Source organism: Dreissena polymorpha, chromosome 4 (assembly GCF_020536995.1).
Source record: "Dreissena polymorpha isolate Duluth1 chromosome 4, UMN_Dpol_1.0, whole genome shotgun sequence".
Taxonomy (NCBI): domain Eukaryota; kingdom Metazoa; phylum Mollusca; class Bivalvia; order Myida; family Dreissenidae; genus Dreissena; species Dreissena polymorpha.
In genome coordinates, this window is record NC_068358.1 from 106,168,353 (window position 1) to 106,192,648 (window position 24,296).

The window sequence follows — 24,296 nt, forward strand, 5'->3', positions numbered from 1 at the left end:
GTGCACACTCTAGGAAAAAATGGGCTTAATGCATGCGTGTAAAGTATCGTCCCAGATTAGCTTATGCAGTTTGACAAGCTTATCAAGGACCATACGTTCCACATGTTAGAAATTGTTTGTTTGAAGGAAGTCTCTTCCAAGCCAAAAAAGAGTCAAGGCAGGAAGTGTTGTCTCAGAAAAGCCTAGGGTCGGCACTTTACACACACGCATTAAGCCCTGTTTTCCACGAGTTGGGCTCTAACTGTTCAGAAACGTACTGAAATTGAGTAGAGCACTGATTAATAAAAATAAACAACTGCAAAGCAGCTTCATAAAATTTTATTTAACAATTTTTGCATGAAATGAGAAGAAATTGCTCAAATGTATGAGTATGATAGTTATCAGATTCTTTGCACAAGAAATCACACACAAATTAGCATACACACGTCACAGCAACAAAGCAATATACTATTATTGTTCAAAGGTAACAATTTTGATTCACAACAAATTGCAATAGTGACAAATTTATTTTAATATATATTTAGGAAATTGGAAAAATACTTAATACATTTAATCAAAACAAACATAATAATAAGAAATGAAAGTCAGTGCTAATAAAAATTATTAATAATATAATATGAACATTTGAAACAGCTGCTATTTTTGCAATACAAGATTTGTGTACCTTAAATCCAGACAAAAAGCAAGGCAATCAAACATTCATTCACATTTCAATGAATAATTAAATGGTGAATTGTTCCTTGCATGAAAAATACATTTACCAATGTGAGAGTAAAAAACAAACAACGTTTTTGGCCAATATTGAAGTGGAAGACTCCTACATCCGAATCTAACCTGACTCACACATTGAAAAGAGCAACAACTCTAGCAACAAATCTAATGTGTATGAGCAAGTAGCACCCCTTTGATTTGAAAAATACTAATATTTGATCAAATAATGCCACATTAAAACACACAACAGTATAATATTTTGATACACATAATTACATTTTAGAAGTAAAATGCTACGATCTGGAGGACAATTTTTACAGTAGTTTACTCTTTGTTTGAAGTTTATTCAATACAGATTTGTTTGATATGGCATACAGCTTTTTATTAAGCACAATTACGATCATGATTCACTGCTTAAATAACATGAAAACTTCATATACAAAACAAGCATGTATATATCTACACTTTTAATTGTATGACAATGCTTAAAGAAATTGCATCCAAATATACATTAAAAATATTTTATCATTTAACAACCACGTTGACAATGATTTTCATCTTCAAATATGAGCGCAAATATGAAGCCATGATCTTAAAACAGTAAGCTAGTTTTTGTTACAAGATGAGCAGTAAAATATTATATTTTATGACCTTTGAACTTGTTTGGATTAGTTTAATTTTTCAATAAAGAACAAATGTAACAACCATAATTTATATTGCATAGTTAAAAGAAGTACTGACCATACATTTTGCTATATTTTAATTTTTAATAAAGAACTTGTAACTAAATAACAATGGAGTAAAAACAAAATCCGACATTTTGTCACTGCTTCAAGCATATATATTGCAGCATAACATCAATAATTCAGCATTTAAAATAATACATAATGGTAAAAATCTCTGCCAAAGGCTCTAAGGCGCTCACCTAAGACGCCAATCAATGTAACTATTCTAGGAAGGCAGTGTTCTCATGGTTTCATAAGATCCATTTAATTAAAACTGCCCAAACAACTGGCAGCCATGTTTTCGAAAAATAACAAGATGTGTTTGTGAAACACTATGTCCCCGTATATGACGTTTGACCTTGGAGGATGACCTTGACCCTTCACCACTCAAAATGTGCAGCTCCATGAGATACACATGCATGTCAAATATAAAATTGCTAGCTTCAATATTGCAGAAGTGACATTACATGAGCAATTTTGACCCATATATTTGACCTTGAAGGATGACCTTGACCTTTCACCACTCAAAATGTGCAGCTCCATGAGATACACATGCATGCCAAATATCAAGTTGCTATCTTCAATATTGCAAAAGTACTCATCAAATGAACGATTTTGGCCACATATAATTGACCTCTGACCTTGAAGGATAACCTTGACCTTGAACCACTCAAAATGTGCAGCTCCATGAGATACACATGCATGCCAAATATCAAGTTGCTATCTTGAATATTGAAATATTGCAAAAGTGTACATTAAATGAGCGATTTTGACCCATATATTTGACCTTTGACCTTGATGGATGACCTTGACCTTTTACCACTCAAAATGTGCAGCTCCATGAGCATGCCAAATATCAAGTTGCTATCTTGAATTTTGAAATATTGCAAAAGTGTACATTAAATGAGCGATTTTGACCCATATATTTGACCTTTGACCTTGAAGGATGACCTTGACCTTTCACCACTCAAAATGTGCAGCTCCATGAGATACATATGCATGCCAAATATCAAGTTGCTATCTTCAATATTGCAAAAGTTATTGCAAATGTTAAAGTTGGCGCAAACCAACCAACAGACCAACAGACAGGGCAAAAACAATATGTACCCCACTACTATAGTGGGGGACATAAAAAAATAAACAAGACTATTGCCAAGCAATATATGTCCCCTATCAGCTCCACCATTGACATCAATGACAAAATCCAACAGGCTGCATGTAAATATTTACAGTTGGAGTAATCCTTCACTATATTTATTCAGTACCAACATCCGTTATGCAACATTACAAAGCAAGTAGATTAACCAATAACAATCTTAAAAATGTCAACAACTTAGTAAATACTTACGGCATTCAGGACATCACCACTGTGAACAAGAGACAGGGCAACAAGTGTGACTTTTGCACAGAGTTTTTGGTGTACCTATAGTTTGGAAGAGGGAGTGGGAAAATGAATAGGTTTCATTGAGCTTATTGAACATATTAATGCACATGACCCAAGCTTCACCCTATGGGATGGTAGAGACATTAGCAATACAAGTTTGGCCTTCAGCAAAATATATAATTACTTTTTTAATTGGTAATATTTGCAACATGTCTCACTTCTTGTTCAACATATAATTTATTATTAGGTTAAAGACATGTACTGATACATATAAGCGTATTGTATGCAGGACTAACTTATGCTTTCCAGAATCCATTGGCAGATGTCACACAATTTAGTGATAACCAAAGCAAGAGTTTTATATGCGGTTGCAGATACTCAATTTATTCTGAACTTATTTCAAGTACCTTAGGGGAATATAAATAACTGAACAGCAAGATGAAAGCAATGACACTGTTTCATGCTATTAAAGTTGACAAATAACACATCACACAATGTTTGGAACTAAAATGTGCTGCTGACTATTACAATGATATGTGTCATATCACAGAAAAATTGCAAGCCTATATAAGTAATAACAATTGTGATGGTTTAGGTCATATGCTACATTTTATCATGACTAAAGTCATTGGGAATATTGTGACTGTAGAAGCAAGATGCTGCATACTTCTTTTTGGTGCCATCAAGTTCCCCTCCACACCTGCTGTTTAAATAGAGAAATGGTGACTGAATTTTGAAAAGTTCAATATATTTTTTCTTCTTTGTTTTTGTTTAAATAACTTGACCATGTTAATATTTGTATTTAACGAAATCCTTTAATACCACAACTGGAAGAAAATGACATTGAAACTGAGAACTTAAATGCCCCCAACACCCATGCCCCACCCTCCTGCTGCATTTTATATTCCCACTGTATCTGTTTATTGTAAATCTTTGTTCATCTACCCCATATATATCAAAGTAAAATACAAGTGTTACTATTTTGGGATTAATATGACTCAAATGCGAGGCATAACATAAGACATACATTTGTAATTAGCAATAAATCTAGGAGCCATTGGCAGTTACTAGTACATTATTGATGAATTATGATCACTCAGTGAAGTAAAGCACTCCAAAGCACATAAACGAAATATTGCACAATTACTCGTTGACATAATATAGCACATATTACAGTGTTTTACAAACTGTCAGTACCATGAAGTGTTATATTTTTAAACAGCTCGTTAACACGTAGTGGAACATTGATATCTCAAAGTTGGAAGAAGTTCAAAATGAAGGGTCTGAATGGAATCAAGATGTCTGATACATAAAATAGAGAAAGAATCAAGTTGAGAAAGATTTTCCATAATTGGATTAACCTTTAGGAAATTTATGATTGCAATGCCCAGATGTATAAATATTCTGTCTTCAGGTTATGATAAAATGGCAAATAATTATAACGCCCACAGCATATCAGCAGCATGGAGGTAATAACATAACTATGCGCAGACAATAGTATTCCTATAGCTGATAGGAGCTGGTCTCTGGATAAAACAGACTGCATTTGCATAAAGCATCATCCCTAATTAGTCTACGCAGCCTGCACAGGCTAATCAGGGCCAATACTTGATGCATAAGCATTAAGCCTGGTATTCGCAGAACGCAGCTCATTTATAGAAATGCAGTGGTAAACATTTTACTGATCCAACTGTTACAACTGATAGAGCATGCAATAGTTAAATGTTTGATGATTATAAATGTAATTCAATCTTGGAAATAAATAATAATTTATCAAGTCTTAATACAATACTCATTGTAGAACATATTCCAATATACCAATTATATGATCAGGTCTACATACAAAAATACTGGCAAACTATTTGAGCAGAAAGTTTAACACTACCAAAATGGTGGCATAAGGACACGTCATACATTCAAAAACATATAGTTTGTATTTATTATTTATTATCACAAATTATTTTTTAAGCTATACACAAAAAAAATGTCATAGTTGCTAAAAAAAATTAAACAAACATTTAATATTCACATATTCCACACTGAATAATTTATGCAAATTCTGTCAAACATTCTGTATGTCATTTACACAATTAAACAAAGAACTCCTGTATCCCTTTTCTTATCATAAACCTGTCTAGAAACTGAAAAATTAGTAATAGTGCATTTATTTATTTCTCAATTGACTGTTATTTGAAAACAGACCTTACACACAGAACTTCACTTATTATTTTCTAAGAAGGATTCTTGTTTTAAAATGTTACTTAGACATAATAATTAGAAGATACACACTATGTATGTATTTGGTGTGTTATTTGTTCTATCATCAATAGAAAAGGGGAGAATTCATAATTTCATGTTTTTTGAAAAAACACAAACACATTATGCTCAACTCTATGCAAATGAAGGTATAATAATAGAAACACATCCAAAAAAAAATCTACTTCTTGTTAAAACATTAACCCTTTACCACTTAAATATGTATTTTTACTAGTGCTCAAACGGGTACCCTTAAAACCCCAAATCCGTGAGTAAAAAAAAAACCTGCAGATCCGGATAAAAGTTTCTGCCAATGATACCAGTTCGGGTTGCAAGCTACGAAGTACAAGATTACATATTAAACCTGTAGTCAAATCATCTCTTTTAACCCTTTCCCACTCAGAGGGGAAGTGAAAATGGCTATATGTGCAAACAGCATAAAATCAGAACAGAAATTTGTTCAGGTTTTATGCTGTTTGCTGCTCATCAGTATCTAAAGGTTGTAAATGAAGCCTTTAAAACTTGAATCTTGTAAGAAAGGTCTTAAATTAAATGTAACTTTCTGGGGGGACTAAAAATGCGTCAAAATATGTTTCTAAGTAGTAATGGGTTAAACAAGTGAAGTAAAATCACACCCTTTATCAGTTTAAGCATTGTTATTATTTAAAATTGTCATAAATGAATAGAAGTGACGCACCAAAGCATAAATGTCGAGTTTAATTTGTTATTCAGATCCGGAAATGGCGACGTTAAAAAACAAAACTTGTATCATAAACAAAGGCTGTTTGTAAAACATGCATGTCCCCCCATAGACTGTCAGTTGTAGTGGCAACCATTGTGTGCAAACGTTTTTTGTCACTGTAACCTTGACCTTTGACCTAGTGACCTGAAAATCAATAGGGTTCATCTGCCAGTCATGATTAATGTACCTATGAAGTTTCATGATCCTAGGCTTAAGCTTTCTTGAGTTATCATCCGGAAACCATTTTACTGTGTCGAGTCACCGTGACCTTGACCTTTGACCTAGTGACCTGAAAATCAATAGGGGTCATCTGCTAGTCATGATCAATGAACCTATGAAGTTTCATGATCCTAGGCGTAAGCTTTCTTGAGTTATCATCCAGAAACCATTTTACTGGTTCAAGTCATCGTGACCTTGACCTTTGACCTAGTGACCTGAAAATCAATAGGGGTCATCTGCGAGTCATGATCAATGTACCAATGAAGTTTCATTATCCTAGGCGTAAGCGTTCTTGAGTTATTCATCCAGAAACCATTTAACTGGTTCTAGTCACCGTGACCTTGACCTTTGACCTAGTGACCTGAAAATCAAAAGGGGTCATCTGCCAGTCATGATCAATGTACCTATGAAGTTTCATGATCCTAGGCGTAAGCGTTCTTGAATTATCATCCGGAAACCATTTTACTGGTTCGAGTCACTGTGACCTTGACCTTTGAACTAGTGACCTGAAAATCAATAGGGGTCATCTGCGAGTCATGATCAATGTACCTATGAAATTTCATGATCCTAGGCGTAAGCGTTCTTGAGTTATTATCCGGACACCATTTTACTGGTTCGAGTCACAGTGACCTTGAAATTTGACCAAGTGACCTGAATTCAATAGGGGTCATCTGCGAGTCATGATCAATGTACCTATGAGGTTTCATGATCATAGGCGTAAGCGTTCTTGAGTTATCATCCGGAAACCATTAAGGTTGACGGACCGACAGATGGACGGACGGACCAATCGACATGTGCAAAACAATATACCTCCTCTTCTTCGAAGGGGGGCATAAATATATTGACTTACAGTTAGAGCTTACAGTGAAAGTTATTTTGGCTTCTCTCCTCAAAATAAGACAAGCTTTATTTTTGCTTGACAGGTTTTTTTTCCCTATACATGCACTTTTGATCGCTATTCCAAGTAATACTTACTTTAATTAATTTCAACATCGTTGTGTAAACTTAATAAATAATTATATGCAGTTCAGTATTTTATTCATAATTAAATAAATAAAAACAATAAAAAGTATAATATTCTAAACAATATACTTGACAAACAGTTGAATATTTAAGAACCCTAAAACATGCTATGACAATTTATGTAGTTTTATTTTAATTAACTTATAATCTGACCCGACCCGAATTGTTCAGGTATTTTAATTTTGACCCGCCAACCTGACCCTGAGAATAGTTTTGACCCGTGTGAGCAATAATTTTTACTGACTTGTAATCCCTTAAAAAGTATAATTTAATTAAAGACCTTGCTAGATTCATCTTTTAAAGGCTTCATTTCAAACCCATAGATACTGATGAGCAGCAAACAGCATAAAACCTGAAACAGGCTGCAAGTTACTCACAGGCTGTTCTTGTTTTATGCTGGTATCAAAAGCATTTTTCACTTTGCTTCTTATGGGGGAAAGGGTAAATAATTCCATGTTTTGCAGTATCAAAAACACATTATGCTAAAATCTTTGCAAATGCAATTACAAAATAATAAAAGCACATCCAAAAACAATCTACTTCTTATTTAAAACATTTAAACAAGTTTCAAAAAATGCTATTCAATTACTTGATAAGTCACATAAGTACACAATTACGAAACAAGATAGGCCAAATAGGGCCATCTTTGAAAAATAAGCAATTATATACATTTAAAACATTTCATTAATGCATTTCAAAATATCAGGCATTTATACTTTTAACACAATAGAATGTGGTAAAAATGTAATCCAACCAAACATTTATGGTACACTACTATCACTTGACAACATATACTAAAACAAAATGCCCCTGAAATGAAAGAGATACTACAGCAAAAAATATCTGAGATTTTATTAAATTTTGATTATATGTTTCGAATAACAAACTCATTGGTACTTCTGTTACACAAAATATTATTTCATATTACTAGTACTAGTATTATGCAATTAATTAACATCACAGTAACATTGTAAGTTGTCAGATGTAAGTTTGACTACAAAATAAATCAAGTACCATCACAAAAAGAATACAAAAATAAGACCTCTAAATTTTGATAGATGCTATTTTGAACTTCAGGTAGCAAAGTGGAACTGCGAAAGCACATTTAAAAATCATTTAAAAATCACAAATAATCATGTATCAACAATATTTGACATAAAACAATAATAAAATACAAAATCTACATTGATAAAAATCTTTCATACAAAACTTTGACACATTTATGGGTATTTTTAGAAAGCTATAAACACGTGTTTAAGTAAAGAGTTGTGGGTATTCAAAATATATACATAATTATTCCAGTGATTATTTTCACACCAAAATTGGGACTTGGGACTTAATAATTCCCAACTCACAAAGTAATACAAGATTGTACTACATTTTTTATTTTCATGAATTTTCTTCCAAAATTCTCAAAAGCGAGAGTTTGTTAAAAAAAAAATTCTTCATTCTTTTTCTTAACAAGTGAATACTTTTTTTATCATCAAAATCACCCTTTTCATCATAAGTCTCATTATCAGCAATAACTCCATGTATTTGTTACAATTTAAATTCACTGTAACTGACAAAATAATTAAAGCCTCAAAAACATTTCTACCAACATGTACACAAAACAACAACAACTAAAACAAGAGCACCGCATAACGGGTGCCACGCTCGGCTGCGAAAGCTTGTCAGAATATTTTTTTTAGAGGTCACAGTGACCTTGACCTTTGACCTAGTGACCCAACAAGAGATGTGTTGGTCAGAAACACAATGCCCCCTACTGCGCCACTTTGAAATAAAATTTCTATTTATCATTTGGCAGGTATAGAAATCATCTCCCTTTAAAGCTTATTACTTCCCTTGGATATTGTCCAATCTAACTGGGTGGGGGGGGGGGGGTCTGTAGCCAGTCAAAAATGACCAAGTCAGACATCACTGACAACCAAGGCCTGTGGTTTATCAAAGAGATCATAGCCAGAGTTCATCATGTTTTTATAAACATTTTTTCTTTTCTTTTTTCTTAAGGACATTTTTTCTTACATACCACAGATATGTAATGAACACTACTATTAACAACTTAGTACATGACAGAAATGATAATTATATCATTTAAAAAAAAACCTTTGACAAATCAATCATTTGAGTTATAAATAATCAAAATAATAAATCTGTACAGTAACTGTGAAAAGAACTTCAATTCTTGGTAAGGAAATATATAATATGAGATTTATAATTATATAAATTACTTCCCTTGAAAATAATTGTCTCTAACAAATCTCTATTTTTAGTAGCAAATAATTAAAAGCCAATACCGTGACTGTAGATTCACAACTCAAAATGTGCAGCTCCATGAGATACACATGCATGCCAAATATATAAAGTGGCTATGTTCAATATTGAATAATTATCTCCCTTTAAAGCTTATTACTTCCCTTAAATGTGTATTTTTTACCGTAGACCTTAAAGGATGACCTTGACGTTGACCTTTTACCAAAATGTGTTTGTCAGAAACACAATGCCGCCTACTGCGCTGCTTTGATTTATTTAACAAAAATATATACGTGGGCAGGCCAGATAACTATGTCCATTTAAAGTTTATTACTTCCCTTGACTTTGTTTTTTAGACCCTAGACCTTCACCTTGAAATTTTACCACTCAAAATGTGCAGCTCCATGAGATACACACGCATGCCAAATATCAAGTTGCTATCTTCAATATTTAAAAAGTTATGGCCAATGTTAAGGTTTTAGCACGACGGCGCAGGGCTCAACATTAACTGTTGTCCTATTGCCCCTGGCAAGTAAAAGTTGGGTCCGGGCTAGTTATTTTATAATCTAGTTGTCCGCCCGGGCAAGTGCAAAAAAGAACAAAGGGCATTTAATTTAGACTTTCATTAGACTTTAATTGCAGTAATCATTCCCTAAAATGTTAAAAAATAAAAAAGGTTTCGTGGTGTATTATTTTGATCTTTATTAAAAAATATGAGGTTTACAGTAAATGTGATATTTCATGTTTGGGCAAGCGGCTTTACTTTCAGGGCAAGTAGATTTTCTAAGTACTTGCCCAGGAGGGCAAGTTGGTTTTTAGGTTAATGTTGAGCCCTGCGGCGGACGTCGGACGACGAGCTGGCTATGACAATAGCTCTGGTTTTCTCCGAGCCGAACGACATTAATAAAAACGGATATCCAGAATTGGCATTGGGCGTTGGTCAATCTTTAGGGTCCATTTTCCAGATTTCTATTCAGGATTTCAGTCATATTCATCACCATCTCTGCAAGCTGATTCTGTGATGCCAGAACCGTTGCCTTTGTGCCCAAACACATCTGAAACTGAGATGGGTTCAGATCGGGTGAGCATATGACGGGGTGGAATGCGTGTATCATGCCGGTATCCACTGCGCGAAATATCGTCAAGTTACTAGTCACGAATTTTTCAAACAAATCCACGTCTTCCTTACCCCAGCCTTGAATGCTGGTGTCGTAACCTCCAACCTTTTCAAGATCAGATCGGTACATGGCCGCAATGCCATACCCAAACTGTCTCCAATAACCAGTCCATGTTGAGAAATTGAAAGTTTCAAATTTACAACGAGACATGTTCCCACAAACAATGGCGGGGTCATATTGACTAAATACTATTGGGTAATATATTTGTACACTTTGTATAGTGTTGAGACGAATACGAGTCAATGCATCTTTGGTTAAGATTATATCTACATCGACACAGAACAACAAGTCATCCATGGAACACTGCTTTGCCCCTAAATCTAGGGCTTTGGCACGAGCAAAATCACCATCAGCTTCTATGACTTCAATTAAATGACTACCATATAACTTTTGATACTTGCCTGCTATACTCAATATATTTTCTATTTCTTCTGGTGAACTATTTTTTGTAAACAAAACTATATGCATTTGAGAGTTGTCTTTTCTAGACAAGCATATTGTTTCAAAAACTTTCATAAATCTTTCAAACTCTTGGACTTTTCCAGCCAAAGGCAAGATAAAATGTATAGTTTCTTGATGTATATCGAATGCATGATAGTTTTCTAAGTTTCCCCCCAGTTGTTGAAACACTTGTGAATTAACCAGACTATTAGAATGTTCCTCTTTGTCAGTAAATGGACTTTCTATAAACTGGGTTTTTAGAAATGATTGATGCAAGTAAGCATGCCGTCTCACAGGTACGTTCATGTTATGACCTTTGTGCTTGCGATAGGTCAGCAATATGTCGTAGATATAACTTGGTCCATTTAAAGGGTCCACAGTGGAGTAACCATATAAAACATCTTTAAAGTCAATGCTTCTACCTCTCTGTCGCGAGTGTCTGTTGATGATATCCATTGTCTCTGAGACCACATTATTTAAAGTATCTTTTCTATACGAATTCAAGCCTTTTCGTGGATTAACATTTAAATGTGATGAGACAGAAGTTGACGTCATAAACTCCCAACCTATAACCTCACTAGGTTTACTTGGCACAAAACTGTTTACAGACGGTTTTAAACCATACTTATCGAACTGGGTGTTTTCATTGAGTACTTGGTTCATTTCACTTATTGCACGATGAAGTTCCAGCTCTTGCTCTCTCAGTTTCTGTATTTTGGCCGCTGAGAAATGGTTGTTGATGCGATATTGGTGGGTGGGGTCCTTGACTGGGTGCATCGTGACCGCTTTCTGTACCTCCTTCTCTTGAAGAGTATCTGTGAAAGAGCCTTTGTACTCCTTGAAATTCTGGTAGAAATATTTCTGCATCTGAAATTACACAAAATTACTAGTTAATCACACAAATATTTGGCCGAGGTCAATAGATTTAACTTATTTCCAATCAACAAGAGGGCCACAGGCCCTAGATTGCTCACCTGAGAACTAAAGGAACAAAATTGTTTTCGGTAGCTTTTGTAATGTTTGTATGATAAAATTGGTTCATGATTTTGAATTTAACCCAGACCCATTTTTTAATTTGTTTGAGATTTCATTAGATCAATAATATATTATTGTGATTATGCTGATTATGCAAAAACATGTGACAAAAGTGTTCACAAGGCTTCATTACAGCCATATAAGGAAAACTGCAATGCTACCTTGTGGCTGCATTGTTTCATTGACCTGAACCATTTTCAAACTTATAGAGTGTTCACAAGGTTTTGCTAAAGCCATTAATGCAAAGTGCTTAACCTAAGCCATGGTCTTTACCAGACTGATACCATTTTCAAAGTCTGCTGAGATAACATTAGAACACATGTTTTGAGCAAGTTCCAAGAAGACTAGACTAAAAATAAGATTGTTCAGAATGTTTCACTATTGTCTAATATAGAAAATTGCACTGCCCCCTGGGCATTATTAAAACTTCATTTTCCAAGAGAACAAAATTACTGGTCTCAGGGATTTATTTGAAGCAGAATCCTGCTTGATGAGCCAATCATTTCGCAATTTTGTCACTTCGACTCCTCCAAATTATTTTCCTTGCATCATTTTGATGCAAATGTTACCATGAAACTAACCATGTATTTTTTATTACACTCATTGTTTTTTTTTAAGTAAGGCAAGATGTACTAAAAGTTATACAAAGCAATATTTGTAGAGCAATAAAAAAAAATATCCAGAAACAAAATAACTAGATTTCATTATTTTTACCCTTGAACATTCATTTGACCCCTGAAAATTTCAAGCACAGGGTCATTTGACTCCTGGTTTTCAAAAACTGGTCTTACATAAAAATAAATCCCTTCTGTTGAAATACTTTAATTTGACCGTTGACCTTACATTGTGACCTTGACCTTGGATCTAGGGACAAGGACTTGAATACAACACTCAGTCTCATCATTCTGATCACTTGTACCATTGAGTTATTTTTAATTGATCACTGCTGACAAAATTTATGATTGTGACAAAACAGAAAGTTTTAAGTACATATTTCTTAAATTTGACTTTGAACTTAAATGCTCATCTTGACCTTGGACCAAGGGACCTGATTCATTCGCATGACATTCCACCTTACCATGATGATCACTCATTACCAGTTATATGAAAATCTGTCCATGCTGTTCAAAATATCTATTTACCTAAAAATGTGATTTTGACCTTCAACCTAGTGACTTAATTCATATGTATGACAATCTGTCTTGCCATTCTGATCACTTATTAGAAAATCCATGCTGAAAAAAGTTCTGGACACGAAAGCATTTAATAAATTTTCCCCTTTGACCTTGATGTATGACCTTGACCATAGAACCTGATGTTTGCCCATGACAATCCAACTGATCATGCTAATCACTAATGGTTTGCAAATCCATCAATGCTGGACAAAGTTTTGCTAACGGCAAATATTTCAATTTCAAGCCCTCTGGCTAAAGGACATTCACTTGGATGTTCCCATCAAAATCCGTATCATAAGGAAAACTGCCCAGCCCCCTGATGGTTATGTTTTTCAATGGACCAGATACCTTTTTAAACTCAGGTATGATTTCACTAGAAACAAGGTTCTGGAAGAAGATTGGCGAAAAGAGTGACATCTTGAGTGTTCACAGGATTTCACTACAGACATACAAGGCACACAGTGTTTCACTACAGACGTATAAGGAAAACGGGGCTGCCCACTGGTGGTCATGTTTTTCATCTTACTGGAACTATTTTGAACTGCCGAGATATCATAACAACAAATGTTCTAAGCTTTCATGAAGATTTGAAAATAATCTGAATTTTAGATAGACAAGCTCTTATTATAAATGTGCACTCTAGAGTGTTCACAAGGTAAATGTTGATGACCCACAACAAACAAATGACCATAAATGATCACAAAAGCTGACAATGAGTTCACTGTGTACATGTACAGTACAGCTCACGTAAAACAAACATATTCCGCGATCTGCAGAGTTTGATGCCATCTTGTGTTCGAGGAGTCGACTCGGAATCGACCATCTGGTCGCCAAGAAGCCGTGTCTGTCCACCGAGACACACCGCATCTTGCCTCCGCGACATGCCTCGGCATGATGCTGAGGAATTTTTTTGATGATGCCGAGTCACTTGGCGGACAATCTTATTAACTATAATCCTTTCCTTGACAGGTACGCGTTTTTACGACCCTATGGATTCCCTGTCAAATACGCGTTTCTACGCCTCTATCGATTACCTGATATCTACGCATTTCTACTACCCTATCTATTACCTGATATATATGCGTTTTTACGAGGCACGATTAAATTTGCTATTTAAATACTTAAAATGACATTTTAAGTGTAACAGAATTGCTTGTACACATGCGATCATCATTTTTCTAAACTGTCGAGTAAACATCCAGTAATGTTGCTATTTAAAGTTATGATGCAATAGACGTCTAATCTAGACGAGGATTTACCATTTGAACATGCGTAAATCACGTTCCAGGATGTGCGCGCATCGGGCATTTTGTAATGTTCTAAAATAACTGCCATTCTCAAACCGTATTTAATTTGAGACATTTTCCGAAAACGTATTAATAACTCTTAAAAATGAATTGCCGCAAAAATAAACACGTTCCATAGGGACATAATATGATTGGGGTGTAAATCGATTTCATTCTTATTGTTGTTTGATTCCATTATATCGTAAATGTTTAAAGAAAGTCCCGTTTCCGAGATCATATACGAGAATTACTTCAATATGTTTACTGACATGTACAGTCACTGTTTTTACAAACGACACGTGCTTATCTATAGTTTGTGTTTCGTAATACACAGGATATTGGATTATCTGTGCTTGATTGGGCAATAAAACAAAGACGCAGTCAGCGGTCTTCAATATGCCTTTTGTACTGACCATCATAATAATGAATTGCGCACGTGCTTATCTAACATTTAGGGATAGGAAACACGGGCTCTACACACTTTGTGCTTGTTTGGGCCATAAAACGCAATTCCGATGGCTTTTTTCAGTAGCACACGTGTTCAGAAACTAACGAGTTCGAGTAATAAAGCACAGAGCTTATGATCTGAAAACTGCATGGAGTCTGAAATGAAACAAAATGCTGACAAATCAAAAAAATATCTCCTTCAATTAAGTCCTTCAACACCTCATTGAAAGAAACGTTTTATTTATCACTAGTATTTTTCTTGTTAAATGTTTTAACATTTATTTCTTTTATTTCAGAAAGCAGTATATACTTGACTTCAAACCCACGTTATTTTCTTCCATACTGCCGAATGAAAAGAAAGCATGGCTATGAGTGTATTTATTTTATATGTGTTGATTGTTGAAAAAAGTATAAGTATTATAAACGCACGACTTTGTTGTTATTTGCCTGGATCGCAAACATATTTCTTTCTTTACGCGGCGAAATAAAAAATTTGTTCGAAGAATGTTATGGGAATGTGTGTTGAAATTAAAAACACAACACTAGTATTTTATTGATCCTTTTATATTTTCAAAATTAGTAATGGCAATGCAAGATATCAAAGTTGTGATAGGAAAGTTATGTTATGTATAAAACATCGTTAGCATTCATCAATACAAATTATATATATTGATTACTGGTTTTGAATATCGTCTAAACTCCACGCTCTCTGGGACCACGCACACTTCTCTACATAATTATTAAATGTATTGGAACGTTTGGTACAGTGCATGAGGCGTTCATGAAATTCCATTATCAAAATTACAAAGAAAATGCTCACGCTTTCCAGGCGGATAACGTGATATTACACAAGTCATCTTTATTTTCGTGCAAATTCTAAGAGAACTGCAGATTTACAAGTGTATTTAATTCTAACAATAATGATACTGTTTTGCGTCACAATATTATTTTGGTAGTCACATTTATGCCGCGTTTAATGTTTAAATATATTGCCCGATAATTCCGTTTATAACAACTGCCATTTTTAAAGCAAATTCTGTCAATATTGCTGAACAGTTTGTTAAGACAAATGTTTTACATTTTCCATCAAACGAATTGTACATGCAACTGTTTTATTTAATGGCAGACTAATCGAGACAGCGGTATTATCGGCTAACACGTGTATATCACCTGATGCAATGTGTAAATTTAAATTTAGATGCAACATGTACATGCCCATTTCTGAAAATCGGGACGAAGTGAAAGTAATCATTTTTAAATATAAACTAACATATGTTTTAATTAAAATTGTCAACATTATTTATATTTGTTTTCTATGTGTATAGTTGTTTGGTTCTCATATGTATTTTCGCAAATCTTATGAAAATCAATATTTTGTTTTCGATGTTTAAAGCAAGTTTCGTTTCCGAGATCATGTATGGGATTAAACTGTGTAAGGTTCATTGATATGGTTATAATGACATACAAAATCATTTTGTATGAAGTTCCGTATGCAGAGAAGCTGACGAAAGGTTTAGACAATCACGCAGAAGTAAACATATCACGTATGATTTGTATCTGTTTCTAATAATCGTTTATTTAAAAATTATTTAACATTTGTTATAGTATAAAAATCAATATCCGCGTGTAAAGACGCGGCGTGATACTGCGAAGACGCGGCGTGATACCGCGGATCGATGCCGAGGCAGGAACAGATGCAGAGTAACTCCGCGAATTATTGCGGAGTGCCTCGGCATGATGCCGAGTGAATACTCGTTGTGGATGCGGAGTAACTTCGAAAACAAGAGAATGTGTCCGCGGATTTTGTTGGTTTTGCGCGAACTGTACTGTAGCTTGGAAAAGACCTTAATATTTATCAATTCTTACAGTTGGTTATCTTATGATGCAAGTTATTTTAAACTTCCCCTGATAACAGCTGCCTTACAAATAATTAATACAAAGACAGAGACCACAATTTATAAATTGAACCAAAAACATTTTCATTTCTATCAACTTGCCAAGGGATAAACATCCATTTGAAAATATTCTTTGTACTAAGGAAACAACAGCCTGTTTTGTTTAATCAAATAATTTGCTTAGCCAGAAGGTTTTCATTATGTATGTTCTTATATCTTATCTTTGAACAGATTTTCTAACATGAATAAAAGCACCCACTTGGTTTTTCGACATAACACTTTGTAATTCAATGACAATACAATCAATTAAAAGCATGTTTAGTAAACAATGATTATTTTACTTTTAATTATTTATAAAGTTATAACATGTAAGAAGTAGTATCCAAATTATTTTTACAAGATTTATATCAAGAAACTGTATTCACTTGCAGGAGCAATAAATTCTTTAAAATCAGTTAAATCAAGAATATCAATGAAGTGTAATCAATAAATACTTAGTATAATTTAGAATCTGTAGAATCAATTTACTTGTTAAATAAACTTTTAAACAGGACTGAAAATATTAATGGCAATTACAGTGTGCTACACCCATCTCCTAATTTTGGTTCCCCTCCTGCCCTATGGCCAAAACCAAAACTGTGAAATTTTTTTGAAATTTAAACATTTGAGGCAATTATTCAATAGCAAAGGCATAGACTGTACAATCAAAAACATCAAATTCAAGTGTGGAACTAAGAAAGGCCCTAGATTGATTACATTTTAGATAATGTCTCTAGAATAGGCTAGTTTTCCTCCCTGTCCATTTTGGCACCACCCAGTAACTTCTGTACTCCTAGATCTTTCAATGTAACAGGTGTACAATGCAAGTAACAAAATAGATGGCCCTTGCAGTTGGAATGTTGGATAATGTCCCTTCTATATATGTATATGGGCTTGAAATGGTGACCTAATTCTGTCCTTACATGACCATTTCATACTTTTATAACATGTAACAAAGATAATTACACTAAATGCAAACTCCAGAGTAATCACTTGCTCTGTACGTTTTTAAATATCTCTAAACAAAGAATTCATGTGAATGAGATAACAGTTTTAACAATGTTTTACTTCAATTCAATTGAAGTGACCTTGTTTCTGTCCCCAAATGACCCTGAATATCAACTTCGGCCCAGATAACATTGGCATAATATTCTGGCTATTTTTATTTGTGAGCGTTAGCTCACAAATAATGCAGACGCAATTTTGCAAATCAGTATGGCTTAGCAACGCTAGGAACCGTAACCCGTGACTGCCTGTGTGGATAACTGCAGTAAAATTAAGCAGAAGAATGCTAAAAGCGTCTGCTCTAACCACCGCATCTGCCTGTTCTCACTGGTACAGTACATAGTGTGTATATAACAGCTTGTAAGACAACGTTGGCCAGTCTAGTATTTATCATTGAAATCTGTACATATTGGCTACTTTCAGGGAAAACGGGGCTTAATGCATGTCAAATAAGATTAGCCTGTGCACACTGATTAGCTGTATCAATGATTTGAAAAAAACACACACATCTCGACCTGTGTTTTAAGACACACTCTTAATTAATTTGAATGGGTTGTGGTCATTTCAAACTTGCGATATAAAAAACTATAACATAATTTTGAAAACTGAGATGCATCTAAGATTATACAACCGTGAACAAATTCAGTGCCTTCAGCACTTTGATTATGAGAAGTAGAGATCAAGGGTGGCCTATAGTGTGTTCCAAATCTGATTTATGAAATTTCTTAAATTTGATTTAGTTTTCTACCCAATATGACTTAATTAAGAACTCAGCTGAGATACCGGTGGGACAAATATTCTGACTAAGTTTCATGAAAATTTGGCAATGAATGTGGCCTTTAGAGTGTTCACAAGCTTTTCTTTAATTTGACCAAGTGACCTAGTGTTTGCGACCATGTGACCCAGTTTCCAAATCGGCTGAGTTATCATTGGGGCTTATGTTCTGACCAAGTTCCATGATGATAGGCCATTAAGTGCTCCCTCAAAAGTAGTCAGAACATAAATGTTGACAATACTCGTTGGACAATAGACAAAAGTAGATCACAAAAGCTCTCAGACAGCATATGATGCTCAAGTGAGCTTAAACAGGTTTACCAGAATACAAAGTTATTTCCATCATTTATGAGTAATATGACTACCTTTATTATAGATTCTGTTTTAATAACCAAGTCAATCACAAGTAGACATGACAGACTTGGCAGGAGACAGTTAAGTGATGTTCAGCCGTGACACCCTTATCGCTGGTTTACATTGGAGTAACTTGAGCAAGTGTGATAAAGGTCAACAATAGCCCTCCCAACCCCGGGCATGAAAGTGGACACCAAATGAAGTTGATCAAACTACAATAGTTAATTCACTGTAAATTAAAGCTAAGGGTGATTTGAAGTCCAATTTGCTTCATATTGCATTCCAGATAGGTGGATACCTGCATTTTGATATGTAGCACATGGCTTATTCTTATTTTAAGTGCAAATCGATCATACAGATTATGTTTGTTTCAGGCAAATGTTCTCTTGCAAACTTAAAAATACTAATTTATGGATGTTACATTGTAAATCATGATTGACTAAATTATGTCCAATGATTTTATTTCCACTTGCATGGTTAATACATAAATTACCTATTGAAGGTGAAATAATTGTATCTTCCTAATATTTCTTTACAATATACAATAGTTTTACACACCACCCTGGGTAAAATGGAAAAATATTTGGGCCGTGCTCTGTGAAAAGGGGGTTTAATGCATGTGCGTAAAGTGCCATCCAAGGAATGACACTTTCCACCTAAACTGGATTTTTGCTCTGAAGAGACTCTCTTTTAATGGAATAATATCATAAAAGTGGAAATTGTCAGCCCTGATAAGCCTGTGCCGAATGCACAGGCTAACCTGGGATGACACTGTGCAAACATGCATTATACCCATTTTTCACAGAGCACGGCCCATTTCTTTTGAAAAGTTTGCACCATTGAGCACCAACCAATAAAACTGCAAATTACTTAATAGAATAATTAAAATATAGAGAAGCATTTTCTGGAACACATGAAACCTTCACATTCCTTTTTCTTTATTTTTGTGTCAGATACGACATCTGTGACAGCAGGAAACATCTTTGGTTTTAGGCTCTCCTATTCTTTTTGCTGTGATTGACACTGCTTGACCGTGGAAAAGTATGGGTAACATATCAGGACACCCATCTCTTAGTGGTGCAAACAAAAAGTGGATTTACATTTTATATAAGGATGTCACTCAGTTTTTAACATTTTAAGAAATGAAAGTATGATTGTCTGAAATGTAACTGAGGCCAGGTTTAGGGATAATTATTTTTGTAAACTGTCTTCTAAATTGCACATGAATGAACACAATGTGAAACTAGCATATATTACATATATTTTAAGCACAAAACTACGGCAAATAATCTGGCATTATTTTGCTTCAGAACTTAACTATTATAGTTTGCCCAGGATAACAATAAACACGTTTCAACAAGATAATGCATGTCACAAATCTGTTAGGCAGCAAATGCAAGATGCAATTTGTTTGAACGAATTGCACACAAATTGGCTGCAACAAAGCATACAAGTATTTCATTCTCATGGCATTTTTACCTCATTTGCACTGCTCTAGCCAGACCAAAAACACTGTGTGAATTCCCTGAGACAAACATAATTTTAAGAAAATTATGAATGAAATTGCAATCAGATCAATTATTCATCTCTTGCACTTAAAAGCAAGCAATAAAGATATTTACAGTCTCCAGAAAACTAGAGGACCAAAGGCAGATCATTATGTGATGTCTAGACAACTGTTTTAAAACTATGATGAAATATATTAAGGACAAAGTCTTGAGAAGCGTAATTCATGACGATTGTGCAAAAATGTGACATCTGAAACATTCACAAGGTTTCACTACATTAATATAGGACAAACTTCCCTACCCCATGCCAACATGGTACCATTTTAGAACTTGGCTAAGATATCATTAGAACAAATATTCTAGGCAAGTTTCATTATGTTTGGACAAAAAAATATGACTTTAAAGGGTTAACAAAGTTTCACAATAGTCATATAAGGAAAACTGCCCCACCGCCTATTGGAGTACAAAACAAGACTATTTCCAAGCAATATATGTCCCCTACCAGCTCCACCATTGTCAGATTTTTTTTATTGATTTTTTATTTGTTGCCATAGCAAACAGAATTTTTGACATATGGAACAATTTGAAATGGCGTGCATTATGTCCATATTGCCATCTATCCATGTTTCAAGTTTCATGAAAAAATATGAAGAACTTTTAAAGGTATCTTAGGATCCAGAAAAGTGTGACAGACAGACAGACACAGAGAGCGCAAACCATAAGTCCCCTTCGGTGAACCTAGTAGGGGACAAAAAGTGAGCAAGTTTTATGACTGATTGGACAAAAACAACTCGCTACATGTAAATAAAAACTGCTCTGCCCCCTGGAGCCCATGACTTTCCACAGACCAGAACCTTTTTAAAACTGGTCTGAGAATCATAACTTCTAATGTTCCGAGCAAGTTTCATGATCATTGGGTAAAAAGTGTGGTTTCTTGTGTGTTCACAAGATACACTGTAACTCCAATATAGCGCGGTAAACGGGGTCCAAGCCGCGAAACAGCGTTATAACGGATCCGCGTTATAGGTTTTGAGCTCATTTACTGCAGGGCGCTATAAAAAAAACAGGTATAGAATAGCCTATAATATAGGTCATGTATATTGCCATGCTGTGTTGACGCAAATACATGCATATAAATCGAATCGTATCGATAACAGTATACATACCGCTTTTCTTATGTGCACATTTATCCGATAATCCAATGAAATTACAACATCACTTAAAAAATAATAATCTTGAACATTAATGACGATATTTGTTTAAGTACTCCTATAAATATGAGGTCGATTTACATCGTAATCGGTAGATTATGTCTAATTATTTGGACTAATGTTTAAGAAATTCGTAAACACAACCGTTCGCATATATGCCATATTCAGAAGTGTTAAGAGTACAGTGCATTATGGGGCAGAGCTTTCATTCGACGAGTGACTGTAAATTTAGATTGAATGCAATACGACTCATGTACAAAAAATTGTTTGATTGTGTCATACGCATGCAAAAAACGTGTTTCCCAGGGACTTTCTGATACCGCGCGAAAATGAAAGTGAAACTCTGTTAACAATTGCCGGTACACTGCGTTCGCATGTAAATAAATCGTCTGCATTATTTCTTATACACGAACTGAAAGATTAAATGACATAATACTAGAATGATAATGAAATGACAGAAAAAGTTGTTTTATACAGTAGTCAGCATATTTCACAGCTGCTCATTTAATATAGTCAAACTGCAACCATATCAAAGTAAGAATGTTTCAATCGTTTTGAATTACTTGAATTGTATAACTATCCCGCTTGCACTTAACTTATGGAAATTATCGCACTGAACCGCTCTGATGAGGAATACATGTAATAAACACTGACACGCGAGTTTTTCACACCTTTATTGACATAACACAACAGATTAACACCAATTAGCTGTCGGTGTTGTTTAACCTCGAGGCGATTATAATCGGTTCAACGGACGGTTGAATAAAGCAATCAACATGACTGTGATTGCCGCCATCTTTGAATTGTCTGAAAATACATGAAGTTGCATAATACGGATTTGAATCAGAAATCAAATGGAAGGTTGGAGAAAAAATGGGATCCAAGCACCCTCCGCGTTATATTGGATTCAGTGTTATAACGGAGCGCTTTATATTGGAGTTACAGTGTATCACTACAGCCATATAAGGCAAACTGCCTTGTTTTTCAAGGGACCAGAACTTGGTTGACATTTGAACAAATTTGAGCATGTTTTATGATGACACTGCAAAAAAAAAGACTTCCATTACGAAGAGATACCGTACGCACTCTAAAGTCTTACAAGATTCTGAGATGCCATTAGTGGAAAGGGTAGCACCAGAACAGACTGTACTAAATGAGCCTTGTTCTGAGAAAACTGGGCTTAATGCAGGTGTGTAAAGTGTCATCCCAGATTAGCCTGTGCAGTCTGCACAGGCTAATCAGGGTTGACACTTTCCGCCTAAACTTGATTTTTGGTAAGGAGGGACTTCCTTGAAACTAAAAATAGACTGCACAGGCTAATCTGGGACAACACTTTACGCACATGCATTTTGCCCAGTTTTCTCATAACGCAGCTCAAATTATTAATGCATGTTGGACGCACATGGTATAAGACTGATTTTCACATGTCACAAGTGGACAACTAACTTATATATTATAAAGAGGTGACAAAATCACTATAGTCAGCAAAACTTTTCAGAGAAAATATAATTTTCATAAATAATTTTACCTTTTGAGTCCTGACAGATACAGCTGCATTTCACACAAGTTCTTACAACAAAACAATGCATCATGTTCTTGTTATTATTGTTGGAATGTTTTTCAATAAAAACATGTCACTCAAACATAATCTTAATAAAAACTTAATCAATGAAACATTCTTATCAGACAGCAGCAAATTATGTTACTCAAGCTATCTGCTTCTTCAGCAAAATTGTAATAAGGTCTCATTCAAGTGAAAACCATAGAGATCCTAACTGTCACCTGCAATTGTCTGGCACATGGCAGAAAGGATGCTGGGCATACTTGTTCATGACTAGTTCCTTAGTTTTACCACATAAAAAAGTCTGATTGCAGAAGTATCACCCGTGGAATCCATCAGGTGACAGTAACTGGGTCGGAATGCCTTTTAACATATTGTAGTCATTATTATCCTGTCAGATTTGATAACCTCTTCTAAAAACAAGAGCTGTGTTTTTGAAACACAATGCCCCCTACTGCGCTGCTTTGAAGCCGCACGGCAGCTATTTTAGAAAAAATGACCATTGACCTTGAAGGATGACCTTGACCTTTCACCACTCAAAATGTGCAGCTCCATGAGATACACATGCATGCCAAATATCAAGTTGCTATATTCAATATTGCAAAAGTTATTGCAAAAGTTTAACCAAGGTTAAAGTTTTGGGACAGACACATACAATAACGGACAGACAGGCAAAAAAACAATATACCCCCAATCATACTATCTGGGAGCATAACAAACAAGAGCATCGGCTATTGGGTGCAGACCGCTCATCTATTTTTATTTTTAAACGAAAAAAATGCAAAAAATAAATTTTGGGGGGGGGGGGGTTCTAGGGTGGGATGGTTGGATGGTCTTTCAAAAATAAAATAATAAATATAAATATTTGTGTTTTTAAACCATGTTTAAAGAAAAATTCAAAAATTGGGGTGTTTTGACAAAGTATCAAGCAAATCTGAGCATAAATAAAGAAGTTATGGCAATTTTAGCAAAATTTAATAATATGACCTTGAGAGTCAAGGTCATATAAAGGTCAAGGTCAAATTCAACTTTCCAGGTACAGTACCCTCATGATAGTATGAAAGTTTTTGAAGT

At 34.7% G+C, this 24,296-nt stretch overlaps 1 protein-coding gene across 3 annotated transcripts in view; it reads right to left on the reverse strand.

Annotated features, from left to right (window-relative positions):
• Positions 1–303: 303 nt before the first annotated feature.
• Positions 304–24,296, reverse strand: part of LOC127878880 (chondroitin sulfate synthase 1-like) — a 56,434-nt gene continuing 32,441 nt past the window's right edge. Inside the window, exons 2-3 of one of the 3 annotated variants that reach the window (XR_008048812.1) lie at positions 6,232–11,799; positions 304–6,086 (exon numbers count right to left, since the gene is read on the reverse strand). Coding sequence is in view for 1 of the 3 variants with exons in the window: in XM_052425408.1 (XP_052281368.1) it covers positions 10,261–11,799 (1,539 nt within the window). In the remaining 2 variants the exon portion in view is untranslated. Of the gene's footprint in view, positions 11,800–24,296 lie in introns of all 3 variants that reach the window. The other 2 variants (XR_008048811.1, XM_052425408.1) reach the window with 2 other exon arrangements.